Below are 18,158 nucleotides of genomic sequence, written 5' to 3'. Positions count from 1 at the left end.
CAAGTTAGTTAATGGGCCAGATAAGCAGAAAGTAGGGCCTGAGCAGACTGGGGGCTCCAGGGGAGGATGGGCTCAGGTGGAATGCACACAGGATAGGAGGCATCAAGGCAGAGTTTATTGGCCTGAAGGCCACCCTCCCATTCCTCCTCCTCTCATAGCCAGGCCAGGAAGGAGATGGAGACAGTGACGCTGACCCATACAGACAGGGCCTGTAAGACAGCCAGGTACCCCCCAAGCAGATGAAGATGTAGGGGTTTGGAGAGATAAGGGTTGGTGTCCTGACCTCCTGCTGCAGGTGAGGTATGGTGGGGCCACGTCGGGTCTTCCTCCTCTCCACCTAGAGGGGTGGGCAGCTCTGGGGCAGATTCTTTCTGGTCATCAGATTGATGGCCATTACTGTTCCTGCCCAATCGCTTGGCTTCCTGAGTCTGGAGGCTTCTGCCTTGGTCCCGTTTATGAAAAGCCCCTGTTCTTTGGAGGGAGCTTTGTGACCCCTATGCCTCTCCCTGCCCTGCCTGACCCAAGACGACATCCTGAGGCGGCCCCCCGTTAGTCTCAGCCTGGGGCCCAGAAGATCACTTGGACATGCAGCTTTCACAGAAAGCTTATGCAAGGGTGTGGAGGCGGCAGTGAGTCACTTGGCAGTTGTGGAGGGAGGGGTCAGCACCTCAGGGAGGAGGTGTGGCCCTGCTTGCTTTGGTCTGGCATCACCCAGGACCCCTCTGAGTGGAAGCTGAGGCTTTGGATCCAGCATCACTGGCCTCAGAGGGATGTGGGGGGCAAATCACAGCTTCTCCTCGCCTGCCTGGATGCGGGCATAGGCCTCTTGGTCCAGCGGGACATAGCAGCCTTTCCGGGCATCCAGATAGAAAAGCGGGTCTTTCACAACAGCTGGGTCAAAGCCCTCCTTCCGTAGCTCTGTCTTCTGGAACTTGTAGGTCCCTGGGAAATGAAGAGGACAACTCAGCACAGGAGCTCGAGTCTTTCTCAACCCCTTCGAATCTGGACTGGCCTCGTGACTTGCTCTGACCAACAGAATGCGGCCAAAGCGATGTCTTAGGTCAGTCTAGGTCTCAAAGGGCATTGCTGCTCTTTCCCCACCTCCTGGGGGTGCCCTGAGGCCAGTCCAGCCTTCAGAAGGATGAGAAGCTGCATGCAGCAGAGATGAGGCCTCTAGACTGGCACTGTCCTGTGGGGGTAGTCAATGCCCTATGTGGCTATTTATTTATTTATTTATTTAATATTTATTTTTTAGTTTTCGGCGGACACAACATCTTTGTTTGTATGTGGGGCTGAGGATCGAACCCGGGCCGCACGCATGCCAGGCGAGCGCGCTACCACTTGAGCTACATCCCCAGCCCCCCTATGTGGCTATTTAAAGTTAATTAACATTAAACACAATTTGGAAAAAAAAATTTGGATTTTAGTTCTTTAGTCACAACAGCCACATCTCAAATGATGAACAGCTTTGCAGGGCTAATATATACTGTACTGCTGAGACAGCAAACATTTCTATCACTTCAGTTCTGCTGGTCAGTGCTGCACAAGTGACCAGCCCAGAGCCAGATGTGAGACTACCTTAGACTCTCCTGGCCTGAGTCCCTAAGTGATGGTAGCTCTTGGAATGACCCCTAGGCAAGGCCAACAGAATTGCTCAGTTGAATTTGGCTCCCAAACTTCTGACCCACAGAATTGTTAGTAAATAAAGTAGTTGAAGTGCTTTGGAAGCCAGCTGTTCTTCAGCAAAGCCATGTGGAAGCTGAGGCCCAAGCCTGCCTCTCCTGGACAGAACAGAAGTCACAGGTATCAGTCCTCAGGGGATGAGCAGTCTATGGCTTCAGCCTGGCACCACTGCTCTCTTTCTGTGCCACACTGAAGCCCTAGGTCCTTCCCACTGCTACAGGTGCTCTCCCAGGTCCAGGTGCCCACATCAGTGGGGGAAGGCTTGCCATCTAGGAGCGGCTCACATGATGACCACCATTGGGGGCATCCAGGCAGATGTGGCCCAAGGGTGTGTAGCCAGAGAGAGGCTTGACAAAGGGAAGATTCTACAAGGGACAGCAAGGACCAGCAAGGAAAACACAGGCAGGTCTGGGCAGGAACCTCTGTACCTCCTACCCACTAGGAACTCCTGAGAGCTATCAGAGGACCAACAGAAGGATGGCACTGCCCTGCATGTGACCACAGCTCACCAGGAGGCTATGACAGCCTTTCCTTCATCTCCTGTTCCCCCTGCAGTCCTATCCCACTCTCCATCCAGCAGCCAGGATCTTTGAGCAGAGTAGTAACCTCATTAGATTGTATCCTACAAAGATCCTACACTTCTGTGGTGTTGGATCCTACACTTCCCTGCTGTTCTGAGATAGTCACACTCCCCCCTGGCCTAGGCCTTGGGCTTCTAGCTCCTGTACCCCCTCTCTCACCCACCTTACCCCTCTGCCTGCCCCTCTTGTAGCCTCCTCCTTTCATTCTTTCAGCACTGCCATTCCTTCCTGTCTTGGAGACTTCACACTTGTTCCCACAGCCTGGAATGTTGCCCACCCCTATAAGGTCCTCTTTTTCATTTGGGTCTTAGCTGAGATGTCACCTCCTCAAGGGAGCTCTCCAGTCATCCCAAATGCCCCTTCATTCACTTTTCTGTGAGCCTAATCTGCAGTTCACTCCTTATTTTTGGAATTCCTTGTCCTGGAGCTGCTTCCCTTCCAGTTCTAAAAGCTCTAAGGCGGCAGAGGTCCAGTCAGAATTTACCTGTTTCCCCAAGGCTCAGCCCAGAGCCAGATACTCTATCAGTGACTTGTCCCACTAATGATTGGTGAACCTCCTCTTCTGAGGGACAAGTTTGTTCACTTCCACAAGGGAGGGCAGTTTACCAACTACCTGGCAAGGCTGTGGGCGAAGGTCAAATGCCAGCCACTGGTTTCTCTAGAAAGGAGTGGAAAGGCCCAGGCCTAGTACCCAGGAGCTGGAGCAAGGAAGGGACATACCTGTTTTGTGCAGCTCAGGCAGGAAGCGCAGGAAGATGGGTCGGGCATACAGGGGCAGCTCCTTCTCTAAGGCCTCTCCAAAGTGCTCCAGGTCACAGCTACCTCTGGAGCTGGCCACGGCAGCCATTCCGGCCCGACCTTCAGTTCCTGTAGACAGGAAGATGAACCATGAGCCCCAGCAATGCTCACTTGTGGCACTTCCCAGCATGCCACCACCCCCCCCAACATACCTGGTACCTCAACACCATATACAGCCACATCAGCCATGTCCAGTAGGCGGCTGAGTGTACCCTCCACCTCGGTGGTCGACACGTTTTCCCCTTTCCAGCGGAATGTGTCGCCTGTGCGATCTCGGAAATACAGGTAGCCTAGCTCATCCATCACCAGCACGTCACCTAGGGAGGGCTTTGGTGAGCAGGACCTGGGCTGCCCAGCTCTGGCCCAGGGGCTTGAGCCAGGCAGTCTTTGCTGAAGCCTAAGGATGTGATTGACCACAGGGGCTGAGACAGGGGAGTCCTGGGCAGGTGTTCTCCGAAGATAGCAGAAGGTCCCTCACCAACCCCTGCCCCTCTGAAAGTGGTAGCAAAGGGTCAGGAACCCACCAGTGAGATAAGCTTGATCCCCCTTCTTAAAGACATCCTTAGCAATCTTTTTGTTGTTAGCACCCGGGTTGAGGTAGCCATCAAAGCGGCGCAGAGGGTCTTGCTGGATGATGCGGCCTACCAGTTGGCCCGGCTGGCCTGGGGCAGGAAAGGCAGAGTCAAATTTGTCCTAGGAGGCCTCATCCACCTGTCTTCCCCAGACACATCCTACATTCTTTTTGGTTTTCCTTTTATTACCCCCAGTTGGTACAAGGGGTTGAACCCAACTATTTTATTTTGAGACAGAGTCTCATTAAGTTGCCCAGGCTGGCATCGAACTTGCAGTTCTGCTGCCTCAGCCTCTCGAGTGGCTGGGATTACAGGCATGGGCTACTGTGCTTGGCTCCCTACATCTTGAACTAATCTGATTCATACTGCTTGCCATAGAAGTGCCCTATTTCTGGGGGATGGGGGTGTAGCTCGTGGTAGTATGTGTGCTTAGCATGTATGAAGCCCTGGATTCAATCCCTTATGCGCGTGCGCACACACACACAGAAAAAAAAGAAATGCCCCATTTCTCCTCCAGCCTGGAGCTTGCTGAGGGCAAGGTGTTCATCTTGGCTGGTCTGACACAACTGGATCCTCAGTGATGTCTGTCTATTGAACTGGATGGGAAGATAAATAAACAGTGAGTGGGGCTCAGGCTCTACTGGACATCCGAACAGGCTGGCACCACTGAGCTCCTGCTCCAGGCGTGACTCCACTCAAAAAGCGTTATGTTCTTTATCATGCATAATCCTCAGGTTGCCCTGATGGGGCCAGTGCTACCATCAGTCCCATCTGCAGAAGAGAGGACTCAGGCAAGAGGACTCAGAGAAGCTAATTCTCCCATGGCACAGGGCTAAGGGGCCAAACAAGACTAATTCTAGGTGGCCAGACTCAGGGTCCTTCGGGGTCAATATGAAAATGAACAAATGAGCTGGGTGCAATGGCAAATGCCTATAATCCCAGCAGCTCGGGAGGCTGAGGCAGAAGTTCACAAGTTCGCAGCCAGCCTCAGCAACAATGAGGTGCTAAAAAACAGTGAGACCTTGTCTCTAAATAAAATACAAAATAGGGCTGAGGATGTGGCTCAGGGGTCAAGTGCCCCTGAGTTCAATCCCCAGTGCTGCCCTGCAAAAAGAAAATGAACAAATGGACTGATGGGTGGATGACATGGTGAAAGGATGGACAAAGAAGTGAACAGTTTATAGCCCTCAGAGCAGGACTGACTGATGGCTACTAGTCACAACCCGCTCCCCACCTAATCACAATGGCCGACCTCCCTCCCAGAACAAAAACTCCTCCTCTGATCCTCAATTCCCACCCAAGGCAGACCTGGCCGGCAGGGAATGCACACGCCATCAGGTCCCCGGATCAGCTCCATGGTGTCCTCGTTGACACGCACCAGCCGGATGGGGTACACAAAGGACAGGATACGGCTGTTAAAGCCACAGGCTCCTACCTGCAAAGGCCAAGACTTGGGCTGGGGCTCTGCCACCATGGGTCCCAAGGTGGACAATGGGGGCAAGGAGCAACTCTGGCACCCAAACTCCCACAGTGGAACTCTGCCCTCCCCTCTGCCATGGTCCATCCCCATAGCAGCCTTACCAGGCCCCAACCTGGGCCGCACCTGGCTGTCAAAATTGCCTAGGCTGCAGTTGCACTCAGTGGCTCCATAGAACTCGGCCACCTGGGGGATGTGGAAGCGGCTGGAGAAGTTGGTCCAGATGGACTGCCGGAGGCCGTTACCCAGAGCCATGCGCACCTGGTGCTGGGTCTCCGCTTCCCGGGGCGGCTGGTTCAGGAGATAGCGGCACAGCTCACCGATGTACTGCACAATCTGGGGTGGGCTTGGTATGAGTCTGGGCTCCCAGAGTTGCCCCACTCCCCCACCCCCATATCTCAAGACCCTCTCTTCCACAGGGGCTGGCGTGTGATCCCATCCCTCTCTGGGCCTCAGTCTTCCCATCTGAACAACAGGAATGTTGCCCAGTGAACCCTTCTAAACCACCTCAATTGTGTGAAAGATATTCCAAAGTGTGGTTAGTGGGAGGGAGACAAGGGGACAAGGGACTGCTCATTCCCTTCCCTTCTCACTTACTGTGCAATTGTATTTAACACAATCATCCCAGAACCGGGAGGCTGAGAACTTCTTTCGGATCACTACTGTCATGCCATGGATCAAGCACTGACCAACACCCACGATGTTTCCTGAGGGCAAAGAGGGCCTAGAGTTCAGGAGATAGAGACCCATTCCCCAGAGCCTCCTTTTTTCTTGCCATGAAGGGGATTGAACCTAAGGCTTCACACACGCCACGCAAGTCCTCCACCACTGAGCCACATCCCAGCCCCCAGGGCCGCCTCTTGCCTAGGCCTGCCTCTTCACGGGCACCGTCCCCTGGTCTCTTTTCCCCATCCTGTCCTAACTGATCATATCTGTCTCCATTCAGGCACCTTCCATGGCTTCCCAATGTCTCTGGGATCAAGTGCACACTCCTTAGCCTGCCCCCTGGGGACTCTGGAGCCAGCCCCAATCCCATTTTCAGCCAGGTGGGGCCTAGCTACTCTGCCTGACCTCTGTACCTCACATCTGCCTTCTCCCAGGAGTCCTCCCAGGCTCCCACTGCTGCTCTTGCCACCACTGCTCGAGCGCTCCCTGCTCCTCCTCCACTCACCAGGCCATGCCCCTTTTTAGAGTCAGATAGGTTCCCATCACCCATTCTGCCAGGACACCACCCTTAAACACCTTGAGGCAGGGACTCTGCTCTCTCAAGCTGCCTTCCCTCAAGTCCCTTCAACCAAGCAGCAATGCTATTGCACATCTGTGGAAACCAACTGGAAAACAGGTCAGCCCAGATGCCCCCAGAACATGGTCCCACACTCTGAGCCTGGTGTGGTCACCCTCAATGGACAAGACTGAGGTAGACCCTTTGGCCATGCCTGGATTTGAATTCAGATTTGAATTCAAGTGTTTCTACTGCCTCTTCCAGGAAGGCCTCTCTATGGCCTGATGCTGCCCTGCTCTAATGCCTGCTTCTATGCCTTCCACAAACAATTTCTGGGCCTTGCCCTGTTCTAGGCCCTCTCACAGATCCCAGCTGAGCAGGGCAGTTATATGAGGTGGCCTTCCTAAAGATTGGGGGTGCTGGAGGCTGCGGGGTGGGTCCAGGCTTACCTGCAGAATGGTAAAGGGGGAGACAGTCATAGACAATGTCATCAGGCTGCATGCGGAACCCGTAGTACACCAGGGCAGCCATGCGGTAATACCTGGGAAGGCAAAGGGCCAGGGCTTGGTGGGAGGAGGCCCTGCAGCCCCACCATGCCCACCCCACCCTGGGGTATGAGACACCCACCCCTTACCTGCTGTGCACCACGATCGCAGCTTTGGGTAGCCCTGTGGTGCCCGATGTGTAGATGTAGAAGAGTTTATCTGAAGAAAACACACAAGGGCAACTGAGAGGGCACCCCACAGGGCAGGGCAGAGTGGGATGGATAGTGTCCATGTCTGTGTCCTTCAATACCAGTTCCCACCATGCTTCTTCCAGGAAGCCCTCTTCAATGGCCTGATGCTGCCCTGTTCTAATGCCTGCTTCCATGCCTTCCACAAACAATTTCTGGGCCTTGCTCTGTGCTAGACTCTCTCACATGTCCCAGCTGAGCAGGACAGTTATAGGAGGACACAGGCAGTTCCAGTACTGAGACAAGTGTGGGGGAGGGGAAAACACAGGACCTGAGGAAGACCAGTAGCACCAATTGGCCTGGGCTTCTGTGAAGGAGGTGGTGCCAGTTTGAGGTTTTGGAAGGAGGGATACCTGCCCCAAGACTTAGCTGCAGGAAGCGGGTGCTGTGTAGCTTCTGTACTTCTGAACATCTATTGACTCCATCCTGCAGCTCTGACTAGGAACTGTCACACTATAGTTCCTATGGGAGGCTCAGCCCTGCCAGAATAATGTTCCTGGAGGCCAGGAGCTGCACTGGACAACTCTGCACATTTATAGCAACCATCTCAGGCTCTGCCTGCCTGCTATGTGCCAGCTCCACGCAGCACGAGGGCACCAGGGTGGACCAGCCACAGGCCCTGCTCTCTAGCAACTTACAAAAGTACTAGAGTCAGGATAGGAGAGGTTAGACAATGATGACAAGGACAATGACCTGTTACTGAGCCCTTCCTCCTTCCATGCTCTAGCCTTAGAACTTTACCCACTGTATTTTTTTCAACCCTCAAAATAAATCCAGGAAGTAGATTCTGTTATAATCCCTGATTTTATGGCTGGAGGACCTGAGACTCAGAAGACAGGCTGGAGAGCCCTGATAAGACAGTCCAAGATTTGAACCACCAGACTACACAGCAGATTGGTGGCTTTACAAGGAGGGAAGTAAGAGTGGAAGAGCTGAAGGACTGAGCAGGTTGGAGTGTACAGGAAGAGAGGAGAAGCTGGGGGAGCTGCCTGGAGGAGCTGCCTGGAGGAGGTGGGGAAGGCTGCCCAGTGGGGTAGGAGGAGTAGGAGGGACCCACCTGTGAAGCCCTTGTCAGGGCGACTTGGTAGGTGCTTGGGGGCATCTTCCAGCAGAGGGTCCAGGTGCTCTGTGCCAATGGGCACTGTATTGGGGTCCCAGGAGCCAGAGCAGAAAAGGATAAGTGAGGAGTCCAGGCTGTCATGGATCTCACATACAGCTATGGGAGACAGAACAGGTCAGCAGGCAGGCCAGGAGGCTGTGCATTCCCAGGGGAGACTGGTTAATGTGAGGGGGAGATGGGTAAGGTACCTTTACTGTTTATAGGAGCAACAGCCCCCATGAGCTGCTGGCTAACTACACAGAGAGCTCCTTATGTGCATTTTCTCATTCTTATAGCCCTAGGAAGTAGGTACCAACAACAGCCCATTTTAGAGCTGAAGAAACTGACACACCGAGAACAAGAGAGAGCTCATACCAAGGTCTCTTACCCACTGTACTGGGTATGGTTGGTGGACAGGAGTGGGGGTCAGAAGGCCCCATTTCCTCTAAGTGGAACCTTCTGTTTTCCTAGGCACTGCACAGATGTCCAGATACTCACTCACCTTAGGCACAGGACAGTGCTGGCTCACTTGGCCTCACTTTCTCTGGCTGCTACTTATTTTTATGGTGCTGGGTTGAAACCTATGGCCTCATGTGTGCTAGGCAAACACTACACCACTGAGGTACTCTGGTTTTCTCTTAATTCATCTAATCTTCTTTCCTCTACCTACTGTATCCTTTCTTCTCCCCTTGTAGCATTTTTTGGGGGGGTGGTACAGGGGTGTTTTGCTGCTTAGTTACTTAATTACACCCCCAGTCCTTTTATTTTTTGAGACAGGGTCTTGCTAAGTTGCTGAGGGTCTCACTAAATTGCTGAGGCTGGCCTCAAACGTGTGATCCTCTTGCCTTAGCCTCCAGAATTGCTGGGATTACAGCTGTATGCCACTGCACCTGGCCCCTTGCAGCATTTTAACTTCCCTGTCCATTATCCCACAACAGCCATAGTGTGGGGAGAAAGAACAGGGACACTGTGATAAAGCCCAAGATCAAATCCTAGTTCTGTTGGGCATGGTGGCTCACCCCTGTAATCAGAGCAATGAAGGAGGCTGAGGCAGCAGGATCACAAGTTCCAGGCCAGCCTCAGCAACTTAGAGAGATCCTATCTCAAAATAAAAAATAAAAAGGACTGAGGATGCTGGGTACAGTGGTGCACTGTAATCACAGCAGCTCAGGAGGCTGAGTCAGGAAGATTGCAAGTTCAAGGCCAGCCTCAGCAAGGGTGAGGCTCTAAGCAACTCAGTGAGACCCTGTCTCTAAATAAAATACAAAATAGGGCTGGGGATGTGGCTCAGTGGTCGAGTGCCCCTGAGTTCAATCCCTGGTACCAAAAAAACAAGAACTGAAGATGTAGCTCAGAGGTACTGTGCCACGAGTTTACTCCTCGATACAAAATAAATAAATAAATAAATAAAATTTAAAAAGAGCCTGGGGAAAGGGCTGGGGCTGTAGCTCAGTGGCAGAGTGCTTGCCTTGCACATGTGAGGCACTGGGTTTGATCCTCAGCACCGCATAAAAATAAACAAATAAAATGAAGGCATGCTGTCCATCTATAACTACAAAAAAAAAGAGGCTGGGGGCGCTGGGGCTGGTGCTCAGTGGTAAAGCGCTTGCCTGGCATGTGTGAGGCACTGGGTTGGATTCTCAGCACCGCATATAAATAAATAAAATAAACTCCATTGACAAATAAAAAAACAAATAAAGAGCCCTGGAGCTGGGCTTGTAGCCCAGTGGCAGAGTGCTCGCCTTGCATATATAAAGGACTGCGTCCTTTGATATCACAAATAAATAAAATAAAATCCCAGTCCTCACCTACAGCTGTGTGAACTTGGGTAAGCTCTTCCCTCTAAACTCACCTCATCATCCATAAAGCCAAGATGACAGTCCCTCCCTCCCCAGTCTTTGTGAAGATCAGAGCTGCTCTTGTAAAGCACCAGGCTCAGCATGCTGGCACCTAATGTGGCAGCACATGAAATGCAAGCTCCTCCAGGAGACGGGGAGTGAGTTCTTGTTCCCATTGTAGAGATAAGGCAAGTGAGGACTAATCAGTCACAAGAATAGCAGCCATCATGCCTGAGGGTGAACCAGTACCAACCCCCTGACTACCACTGCGGCAGGGCAACCACCTCCTTAAGATCAGTAGGGGCAGGTGCTACAGATGTGGAACCTGACGCTCAGAGTACCTGCCTCTCATCCAGGACTGCCAGCTTCCCTGGCAGGCTCAAATCAGCTGATTCCAGGGCCCCTGCCCTTAACCACAGGCCAACATTGCCTCCCCCAGGCCTAGAAGGGAGCTGTGGTCTGTGCAAGGTCCCCTGGGTCTGCCACCTGTCCTTTGCCCCCTGGAGCTCACCTGGGGCCATCTCACTACCAAAAATAAGGGCACGAGCCTGGGATGTGGTAAGGCAGTGGCGCAGAGCATCACGCCGGAGGTTGGTGTTGATGAGTGCCGCCTCCACGCCCAGCTTGGCCATGCCAAGCCACAGGCCCACAAACTCATTGCGGTTCTCCATGAAAAGGGCAGCCACATCGCCTGAAGCCAGGCCCCGGGCCTGCAGGAAGTTGCCCACGCTGCTTGAGTAATCATCTAGCTGGCGGAAGGTCCAGTGGGTGTCTGTGCCCTCGAAGATCAGGGCTGTCTTGTTGGGGTGGCGCTGTACCGTAGAGGCAAACAACACGGGCACAGTTTTCTGATCCCGCAGGTACCGTCGAACCTTTGCTTTCACCTTGAGGAGCACCAGGCCGCCGCTGTGTGGAAGTGAGCAATGAACTGTGACTGCCAGGGTTGGCAGAGTGGCCTCCTAAACCCCTGGCCCAGGTTCCTGCCCAATAGCCTGAGTGCCATAAGCCAGTCCTTCCTAGATGCATGACACTGCCACACACAAGCCTTTCACCAAGACCTCACAATGACACCCAGAGGTCGTGTGGTTTCTCGCTCCTGATAGGAGGAAGAAAGATTCTCTCATGGTGCTGCAGCTTACCCCGGGCTTCAAAGGTGCCATGAGGCTGAGCTGAGACTTGAACTGCAGGCCTGTCTGGTTCCAACTCCTACTCCCCTCCTGCAGCCTGTACTGTCCCCAACCCCTATCACCACAGTAAACTATGGTAATCCCTGTCAGTCCAACTAAGACAGGCCTCTGTCTTGTTTACCACCTTATCCCCAGGGTTGACCAGCACAGGGGGGATGCTTAGTGCTTGTGTTCCCCCCACCCACCCCATAAACTCTGGAGCTCTGCAGTCTTTATGTCTCCAGTGCTGTGCCTGAGGCTGGACTCCCCTCCTTCTACCACCTTTGAGGCACCTCTCCACTAGGAGGCCTCTAGATACCCCAAGCCCCTGGCCTGGGGTCATCCCTCACTGCTCCTTGCTCCCACAGCTCCTGCTGCTACCACCCTTCCTGCAGGGTCACTTGATACCTCCTCCTTCTGTAATCAGTCCAGATTGACAAAGGCTGAGTTGCCTGTTTTGGGGATGGTACACTATGCTGGGCCCTGGAACACAAGAGTGAGCAAGACTGCCAGGGTCTTTGCCTGCATGGTACTGCCACTTCAGGGAGTTGCTTTGTCCTCTCCTTATCCCCATGGTTAGCCTAAGTTTGGCAGATCAGGTCTGCTTTGTTCCTCTCTGGGCCTCGGAGCAGCACAGGACCTGGCGCAGAGCAGCAGGGAACAGGTTCTCCCAGGCATCTAACTTGGAGCCTTGTTCTAGAATTCAGTGCCCCTTGTGCCCTCTCAGGCTTGTGCCAATCCAAGAAAAGGTCCTTTCCCACTGGGTTCCTCTTCACCTAGTTATAAACTAGAGTGTCCTCACGATCTCTCTTCAACATACTTGGAATTCAGTGTGTGTCCCAGCCCAAGGAGTTTCAAGTTAGGGAGATTCCCTGAGGAAGGACTTTGACCTTGGAGATGGAGGTACCAAATATTACTGCCAGGGGTAAGGTGTGGAGCAGAGGCTTCTGGGGTCCCAGGTGTCCTATACTGGTAGATACCATGGGGTCTTGTCTGGGGAGATTACAGGGATCAGGAACCCAGGAAGGGTGAAACTCAGGAAGAACTGGACCAGTACTCACAAGATATCACGCCTGAAGGTCTTGATGAAGATCCGGATGAAGCGCCAGCCACCAGATCCCAAGTAGAGAAGCAGCAGGGAGAACCCCACTTGGGTCCAGGGTAGTCTCAGCACCAGCTTGGAGAACACCATCAACCCCACCAAAGATGCCCCAAGCAGCATGTTGGCCTGCAGGCACAAGGCAGTCAAACATTTGTGTCCCCAAGGACCACACACTTCCAGGTCCTGGCACCCATTCCACTGTGATTACAAACACGGTAGGGCTTGGTCACCCCAAGTTGGGTGACTGAGGACAAAGTTCCCTTTTAAGGTTTTGGTGGCTGAAAGGGTCTTCAAGTAAGTTTCAGGGATGACAAGCAGGAGACTGTTCTAGCCTCTAGTCCTATCTTGAACTACCACTTTCCAAGTTACCTTGGGCAGGTCCCTTTTCCACTTCAGGCCTCAGTTTCTGGCTGTGTGCAATGGGTTAGTGAGACCTGTTTTCAGTCCACTCTCCTACATCCAAGGACCCTAATCAAAACACCTTGAGGATAGATACTGACTTAAGTGTCTCCAGCTCAATTCCCGGCCCAGGGAGGTTCTGGGGAATGATCAGGCCAAACTACATCACAGAAAGGGGCAGCTTCCTGGGAAGGTAGCCCAGCCAAATCCCTGCCCACGGACTCTGGCATTGTCCTGCCTCCATTGTACTGATCGATAGAGGGCGACACAGTAAACAGGTTAGAGCCCGGAGGTGCCTAAGGGTGACTGCCCACGGAGAAAGATGAATTAGGGAGAAGAGGGTCTTGAAGACACACCCTACACTCCCGCCCCCCCAGCAAACCACTCAGATGAATCTTTAGGAATGGGGCTTAGGGTAGGGGGAAAAGCTGACGGTGCTGCAAAGGCTGGGCTGAGATTAGGACTCTTGGGCTCTCTATTCGTGGCTCTTTGCGGACTTGTTCAAGGGAATAGCTAGCTGAAGGGACAGTTTTTCTTAGGGTTTTCCTATTGTTAGAAGGAGCTGAAGGTCAAGGCTGTAAAGCAGCCTGAGAGCCAATATGAGGACATGGCCTGGACCACAGGGAGCCTCTACAGACCTCCTCCTCCCGGGGAAAAGCAAAACCCCGACGTGGGGGGCGGGGCTGGGCTAAAACGTCCCCAACCCCAATGCCAGGAACTCCAAGGCCCTCAGACCTCCGGCCTCCCAGAGTCCGCCAGAACGGAGGGCAGGTACCCCTTCAGGAAGAATGGAAGGAGAAGAGGAGGGGGTGCCGAGTTCCCGAGGGGCCCCTTCCGGGGTCCTGCTCCTAGACAGCTAGAGTAGCAGAGGTCCCGGCAGGGAGACAGAGAGGCAGGGCGCGCCCCTCACCCCAGGTCCGCCCCGCCGTCATCCCCTACTCGGCCCGGTAGGTTTCCCAGCCCTGGGTCCCACCGGCCCCGCCTCGCTCACCCGGCGTCGGCTCCGCAGCGCGGCGCCCAGTCCAGATGCGGCCCGGATGCAGCAGCGGAGAGGGGAGCGCTGGGGGCATCAGCCGCCCCTGGGCGCACAGAGCCAAGACCCAGCAGCGCTTGGCCGGCTCTGCGCCCGCCTCCCACAACCCAAACGGGATGTGCCGGCCCGCAGCACCGCCTCCAGCTCGGTCCCAGCGGCTGGCAAGCCTCTGAGCCGGCCGCGCGGATCGGCGCTAAGCTGACCAGCCCAGCCCAGCCAAACCCAGCCCAGCCCAGCCCAGCGCGCTGGACGCCTCTCGGCTCAGTCAGCCCTGCGCGCGCCGCGACGTTGGGCGGTGCCGCCGCGCGGCATACTGGGAGTTGTAGTCCACACCACTCAATCCGGCCCTGCGCGCAGTACGCTAGGAGTTGTAGTCCGCGTCGCACACAGACCAGTGCAGCCGTAGAGAACCCCAGGCTTGGGGAACCGGCGGTTTACCGCTGGTTCCTCTGTTCCTATAATCCCGCGCGAGATTTAGGCAAGCACACTCTAACTCTTACGGTCAGCAGAGAATCCTAGCCTGCTACGCGGCCCCAGCAGAATTTAGTAAGGTCCAACACTACATCTAGATGAGCTCTAAAAGGGCGGAGGAAAGCGGTGGGAGGTCCTGGAAACCTGCCGCGGTGGATAGCGCATGGGACTTCTAGCCAAAACCTGCAGTGGCCATTTGAAGGTTGCGGGTTCGAGTCCCACCAGAGTCGCTGTTTTACTTCCTCCAGTACCTTCACAAGGTTCAAGAGGATCTGGGCATGGTGGTACATGGAGGCTGAGTTCTGGGCCAGCCTCAGTAATTTAGCTGGGGCTCTCAGCAATTTAGCGACATCTTGTCTCAAATATATAGTTCAATGGTAAAGCGCCCTGAGTTAAATCCTCAGTACCAACAATAAAACATAAACATAAGAACCACAGGATCTATGCCCGACTCTGCAGAAATTCTCTCATCATGGTTTTTTTTTTTTTGTACTGGGGATCCAACCCAGGGGCACTTAACTGGTGAGCTACATCATCTCCAGCCATTTTTATTTTTTATTTCGAGACAGGGTCTCACTGAGTTGCTTAGGGCCTTGCTAAGTTGCTGAGGCTGGTCTGGAACTTGTGATCCTCACGCCTCAGCCTCCACAGTTGCTGGAATTACCAGTGTGTGCCATCACACCTGTCCAGCCATCAGGTGCTTTTTTTTTTTTTTTTTTTTTAAAGAGAGAGAGAGAGAGAGAGAGAGAGAGAGAGAGAGAGAATTTTAATATTTATTTTTCAGTTTTCGGGGGACACAACATCTTTGTATGCGGTGCTGAGGATCAAACCGGGCCGCACGCATGCCAGGCGAATGCGCTATCGCTTGAGCCACATCCCCAGCCCCCATCAGGTGCTTTTGAAGTAGCATTTGGTACATTGGAGCTTAAAGGTTCATTGATCACAGAAGTATATATAAGATGAAAATTTAGACACAGAGATTATCTCTGATGGTATCCACAGGGCTTGGCATATTACAGAGGTGCAGTGCTGAATGAGTGAAAGGGAGAAGGATTTATGGGGATAAACACATTTATTTCCAAATCAACTATTGAGGTCATTTGCTGATGACCAGTCACATGCTGTCCTCTGCCCAGACTAGAAATTAAGAAACTAAGGCAATACTCTACTAGACAATGGGCCAGGCCAAGGTATGGAAGCAGGGGAACACAGAGGGAAAAGGACAGTCTGCCCTCAAATTGCTTGGTCTGGTGGGAGAGGGCAGGTGAAGATTTGAGTAAGTGGGACCTCTCTGACCACTCAGGGTACATCTGGTGTAGCATCTGGTGTAACACTGCCTAGTTGTTGTGACCATTTATTTAGCTGTACTCTTTGCACAGCAGCAGACACAGCTGGGGTGCACTTCCAGCCCCAGTTTTGAGCTCTGAGCAAATCTCTCCTCACAGAGCCTCAGTGTCTTTACCTGTCCAATGGCAATACCATTGTCATGGCCCCTTCTTCTGTGACCACTAAAGATTCAAGGAAATGATAGGAGTCAAGCTCTTACCTCAGGGCTGGCTTCAGTACATAGCTCCAAGGGCAAGAGTGGCACTGTTCTGATCACTTGCTTAACTCCCAGTATGTGCACTGGGCACACACTCTGAAGAGGTCTGTGAAGTGACAAGACTGGTGGGCTTGTGCAGTAGAACACAAGGGTGGCGGTGGTGGGAGCACATGGTGGAAAGAACGAGTAGGAAGGCCTTGTGTGCCAGCCTGAGTTTATCCCAGGGGCAATGGAGAGCTAGTGAGGATTTTTGAGAAGGTCAAGGACTGGGTCCTGTCATTTGAGGGGTGTCCCTAACTTAGGCTGACCTCACAATGGGCTCCTTTGACACGGACACGACTCCCATCCTGTGCCACATTGGGGACAAATATCAGTGCAAAACCCAGCAACTCACCTTTGGGCTCAAATGGAGGAACTTGGCCTCCCTGGCTCTCTGAGATCGTTTGGTCCTGGCACACAGTAGGTGTTTACACCAAATACATTTGTTCCATTGGCCTGAAGAGCTCTGAGCTATAAAAATCCTCCCACTCTGGGTGTGTGCAAAATAATACCTCTGGCTTGACTTTACTTCCAAGATCTCAAGGGACCTTCCTGGCAAATGACAACTTCCTTTTCTTAAATGCTTACAATACGTTAATAAACACTGACCATGCACCATTTTACTGAGTTTCCCAATGGCACTGCTGTGAAGCAGGTGTATTGCTCTCCTCATTTTATTTTATCATTTGTTTATTTGGTACCAGGGATTGAATCCAGGGGCATTAAACCACTGAGCCACACCCCCAGCCCATTTTATTTTTTAAATTTTGAGATAGGGTCTTGCTAAGTTACTTAGGGCCTCACTAAGTTGCTGAGGCTGGCTTTGAACTTGTGATCCTCCTACCTCAGCCTCCTGAGCTGCTGGGATTATAGTCATGTGCCACCCACCCAGCTTCTCCCCATTTTAAGGGGAGGAAACAGGTTTACAGTCTGATGAGACTATGGCAAGGGAGCAGAACTGGGCAGCAGTGGGCCCAGGTCTGTGTGTCTTTTGAGCTTGTATACCCAGACCTGGCTCAGACTCCAGCTACCTATGCTTATTCTCAGAGTTTCTTTCTTTCTTTTTTTTTTTTTTTTTTTTTTTTGCAGCGCTAGGGATAGGGATGGAATTCAGGACCTTGCCTTGTACATTCAAGGCAAGTGCTCTACCACTGACTGACACCCGAAGCCCACTACCTAAGGAGAATTTTCCTGGATTACTGGGAGAGAACTCACGACCTCAGTTTAGCTGTGACCCCAGAAGATTCCCTAAACCTGAGAGTTGGTCTTCATCGGTAAAGTGAGCTACCATCAGTGTCTCAGGGGTTACTAAGGGAATTGAATGAGGACTTGACTGTAGCAGGCTAGCAAGGGCCTGGCCTCCATTTGCTCAACAATGAAGTACTAAGTCCTTGCTATATTCTTCCTCAGATGGGGTGGTCAGGGAAGGCCTGAGGTCACATTTGAGCAGAGATATGAGTGACAAGGAGCTGCCCACTTAACTACCCAGAGACAGAGTGCTGTTCCCAAAGGCAAGAAGTTTGGTGTGTTTTGGGAAGAAGGATAAGGCAATCAAGATTTATTAGAAAATGGAAGTTTCCAGATAGAAGGTGGCCTCACAGGCTATGTTAAAAACAATGTCATAGCTATTACAGTATTGTTTTTCTTCACTCATAGGTGACACTAATGCCACCCTATGGTTAGACCAGACTTCATCCCAGTCAATGTGGATGTCTGATTCCCTCTGGCAAGTGCTATAATGGCCCAGGGCTAGAGTAGGTGTGATCCAGATGTGCAGAGAAGGCCATCTGAATCTGATCTACCCGCCACCTTGGCACCTGACTTCAACTGAGTTGCAGTGGGGTAGGTGCCCTAGACACCAAAATTTCCCAATGGCACTGCTGTGAAGCAGGTGTATTGCTCTCCTCATTTTATTCTATCATTTGTTTATTTGGTACCAGGGATTGAATCCAGGGGCACTAAACCACTGAGCCACATCCCCAGCCCATTTCATTTTTTAATGCAGACCAGGCAGGTCTGCAAAGGCAGCCTACATTGTCCTGCAGGTGGGTGAAACACAGGGAACTTGCCTCTACCTCTTGCCTTCTGTAGGAATTCAGGGAGTCAGCACAAGGTTTCCCTATTTTTGTGGTTGGTTTGTTTTTATGGTGCTAGGGCTTGAACCCAGGGGTGCTCTACCACTGGAGCTACATCTCCAGCCCAAGCCTTCTCTCTTAAAGAAGCCCACATTCTCAGCCTCCAGCACCCTCCTTCTGCCAGCAGGAGCCCAGGACAGGACATGGTGGCCACAGGTAAGGCCAGGGCTGGGCAGGTGCTCATGTGGCTTTCTAGAAAGGCCTTCAGATAACCCTGGTTCCAGCCCCAGTTCTGTTCCTGTTGCCTCATTAGTAAAGCAAGTAAAT

General features: G+C 52.7%; 1 protein-coding gene across 1 annotated transcript; it reads right to left on the bottom strand.

Moving 5' to 3' along the window:
- Window positions 1-93: 93 nt before the first annotated feature.
- Window positions 94-13,939, bottom strand: Slc27a4 (solute carrier family 27 member 4). The gene is made up of 13 exons (XM_027943519.3): window positions 13,662-13,939; window positions 12,231-12,397; window positions 10,515-10,909; window positions 8,124-8,282; window positions 6,968-7,037; window positions 6,783-6,874; window positions 5,709-5,818; window positions 5,238-5,447; window positions 4,943-5,069; window positions 3,587-3,724; window positions 3,215-3,379; window positions 2,985-3,131; window positions 94-942 (listed from the first exon to the last, which is right to left on the bottom strand). The coding sequence occupies exons 2-13, from the start codon at window positions 12,389-12,391 to the stop codon at window positions 785-787; spliced, it is 1,932 nt and encodes a 643-aa protein (XP_027799320.1). The 5' UTR covers window positions 12,392-12,397; window positions 13,662-13,939; the 3' UTR covers window positions 94-784.
- Window positions 13,940-18,158: the final 4,219 nt, after the last annotated feature.

This window comes from Marmota flaviventris, chromosome 13 (assembly GCF_047511675.1).
Source record: "Marmota flaviventris isolate mMarFla1 chromosome 13, mMarFla1.hap1, whole genome shotgun sequence".
Classification (NCBI taxonomy): domain Eukaryota; kingdom Metazoa; phylum Chordata; class Mammalia; order Rodentia; family Sciuridae; genus Marmota; species Marmota flaviventris.
The sequence above is the reverse complement of the archived record's forward strand: the minus strand, read 5'-3'. Positions and strand labels throughout refer to the sequence as shown.

Bases quoted from the DNA above. Each gene is read 5' to 3' on its own strand.
- Slc27a4 (XM_027943519.3), bottom strand. From the start codon at position 12,391: ATGCTGCTTGGGGCATCTTTGGTGGGGTTGATGGTGTTCTCCAAGCTG. The intron at 7,038-8,123 runs GTGGGTCCCTCC...TGTTTTCTTCAG, and splicing joins CCCTGACAAGGGCTTCACAG to ATAAACTCTTCTACATCTAC. The intron at 5,070-5,237 runs GTGCGGCCCAGG...TGGCCTTTGCAG, and splicing joins TAGGCAATTTTGACAGCCAG to GTAGGAGCCTGTGGCTTTAA.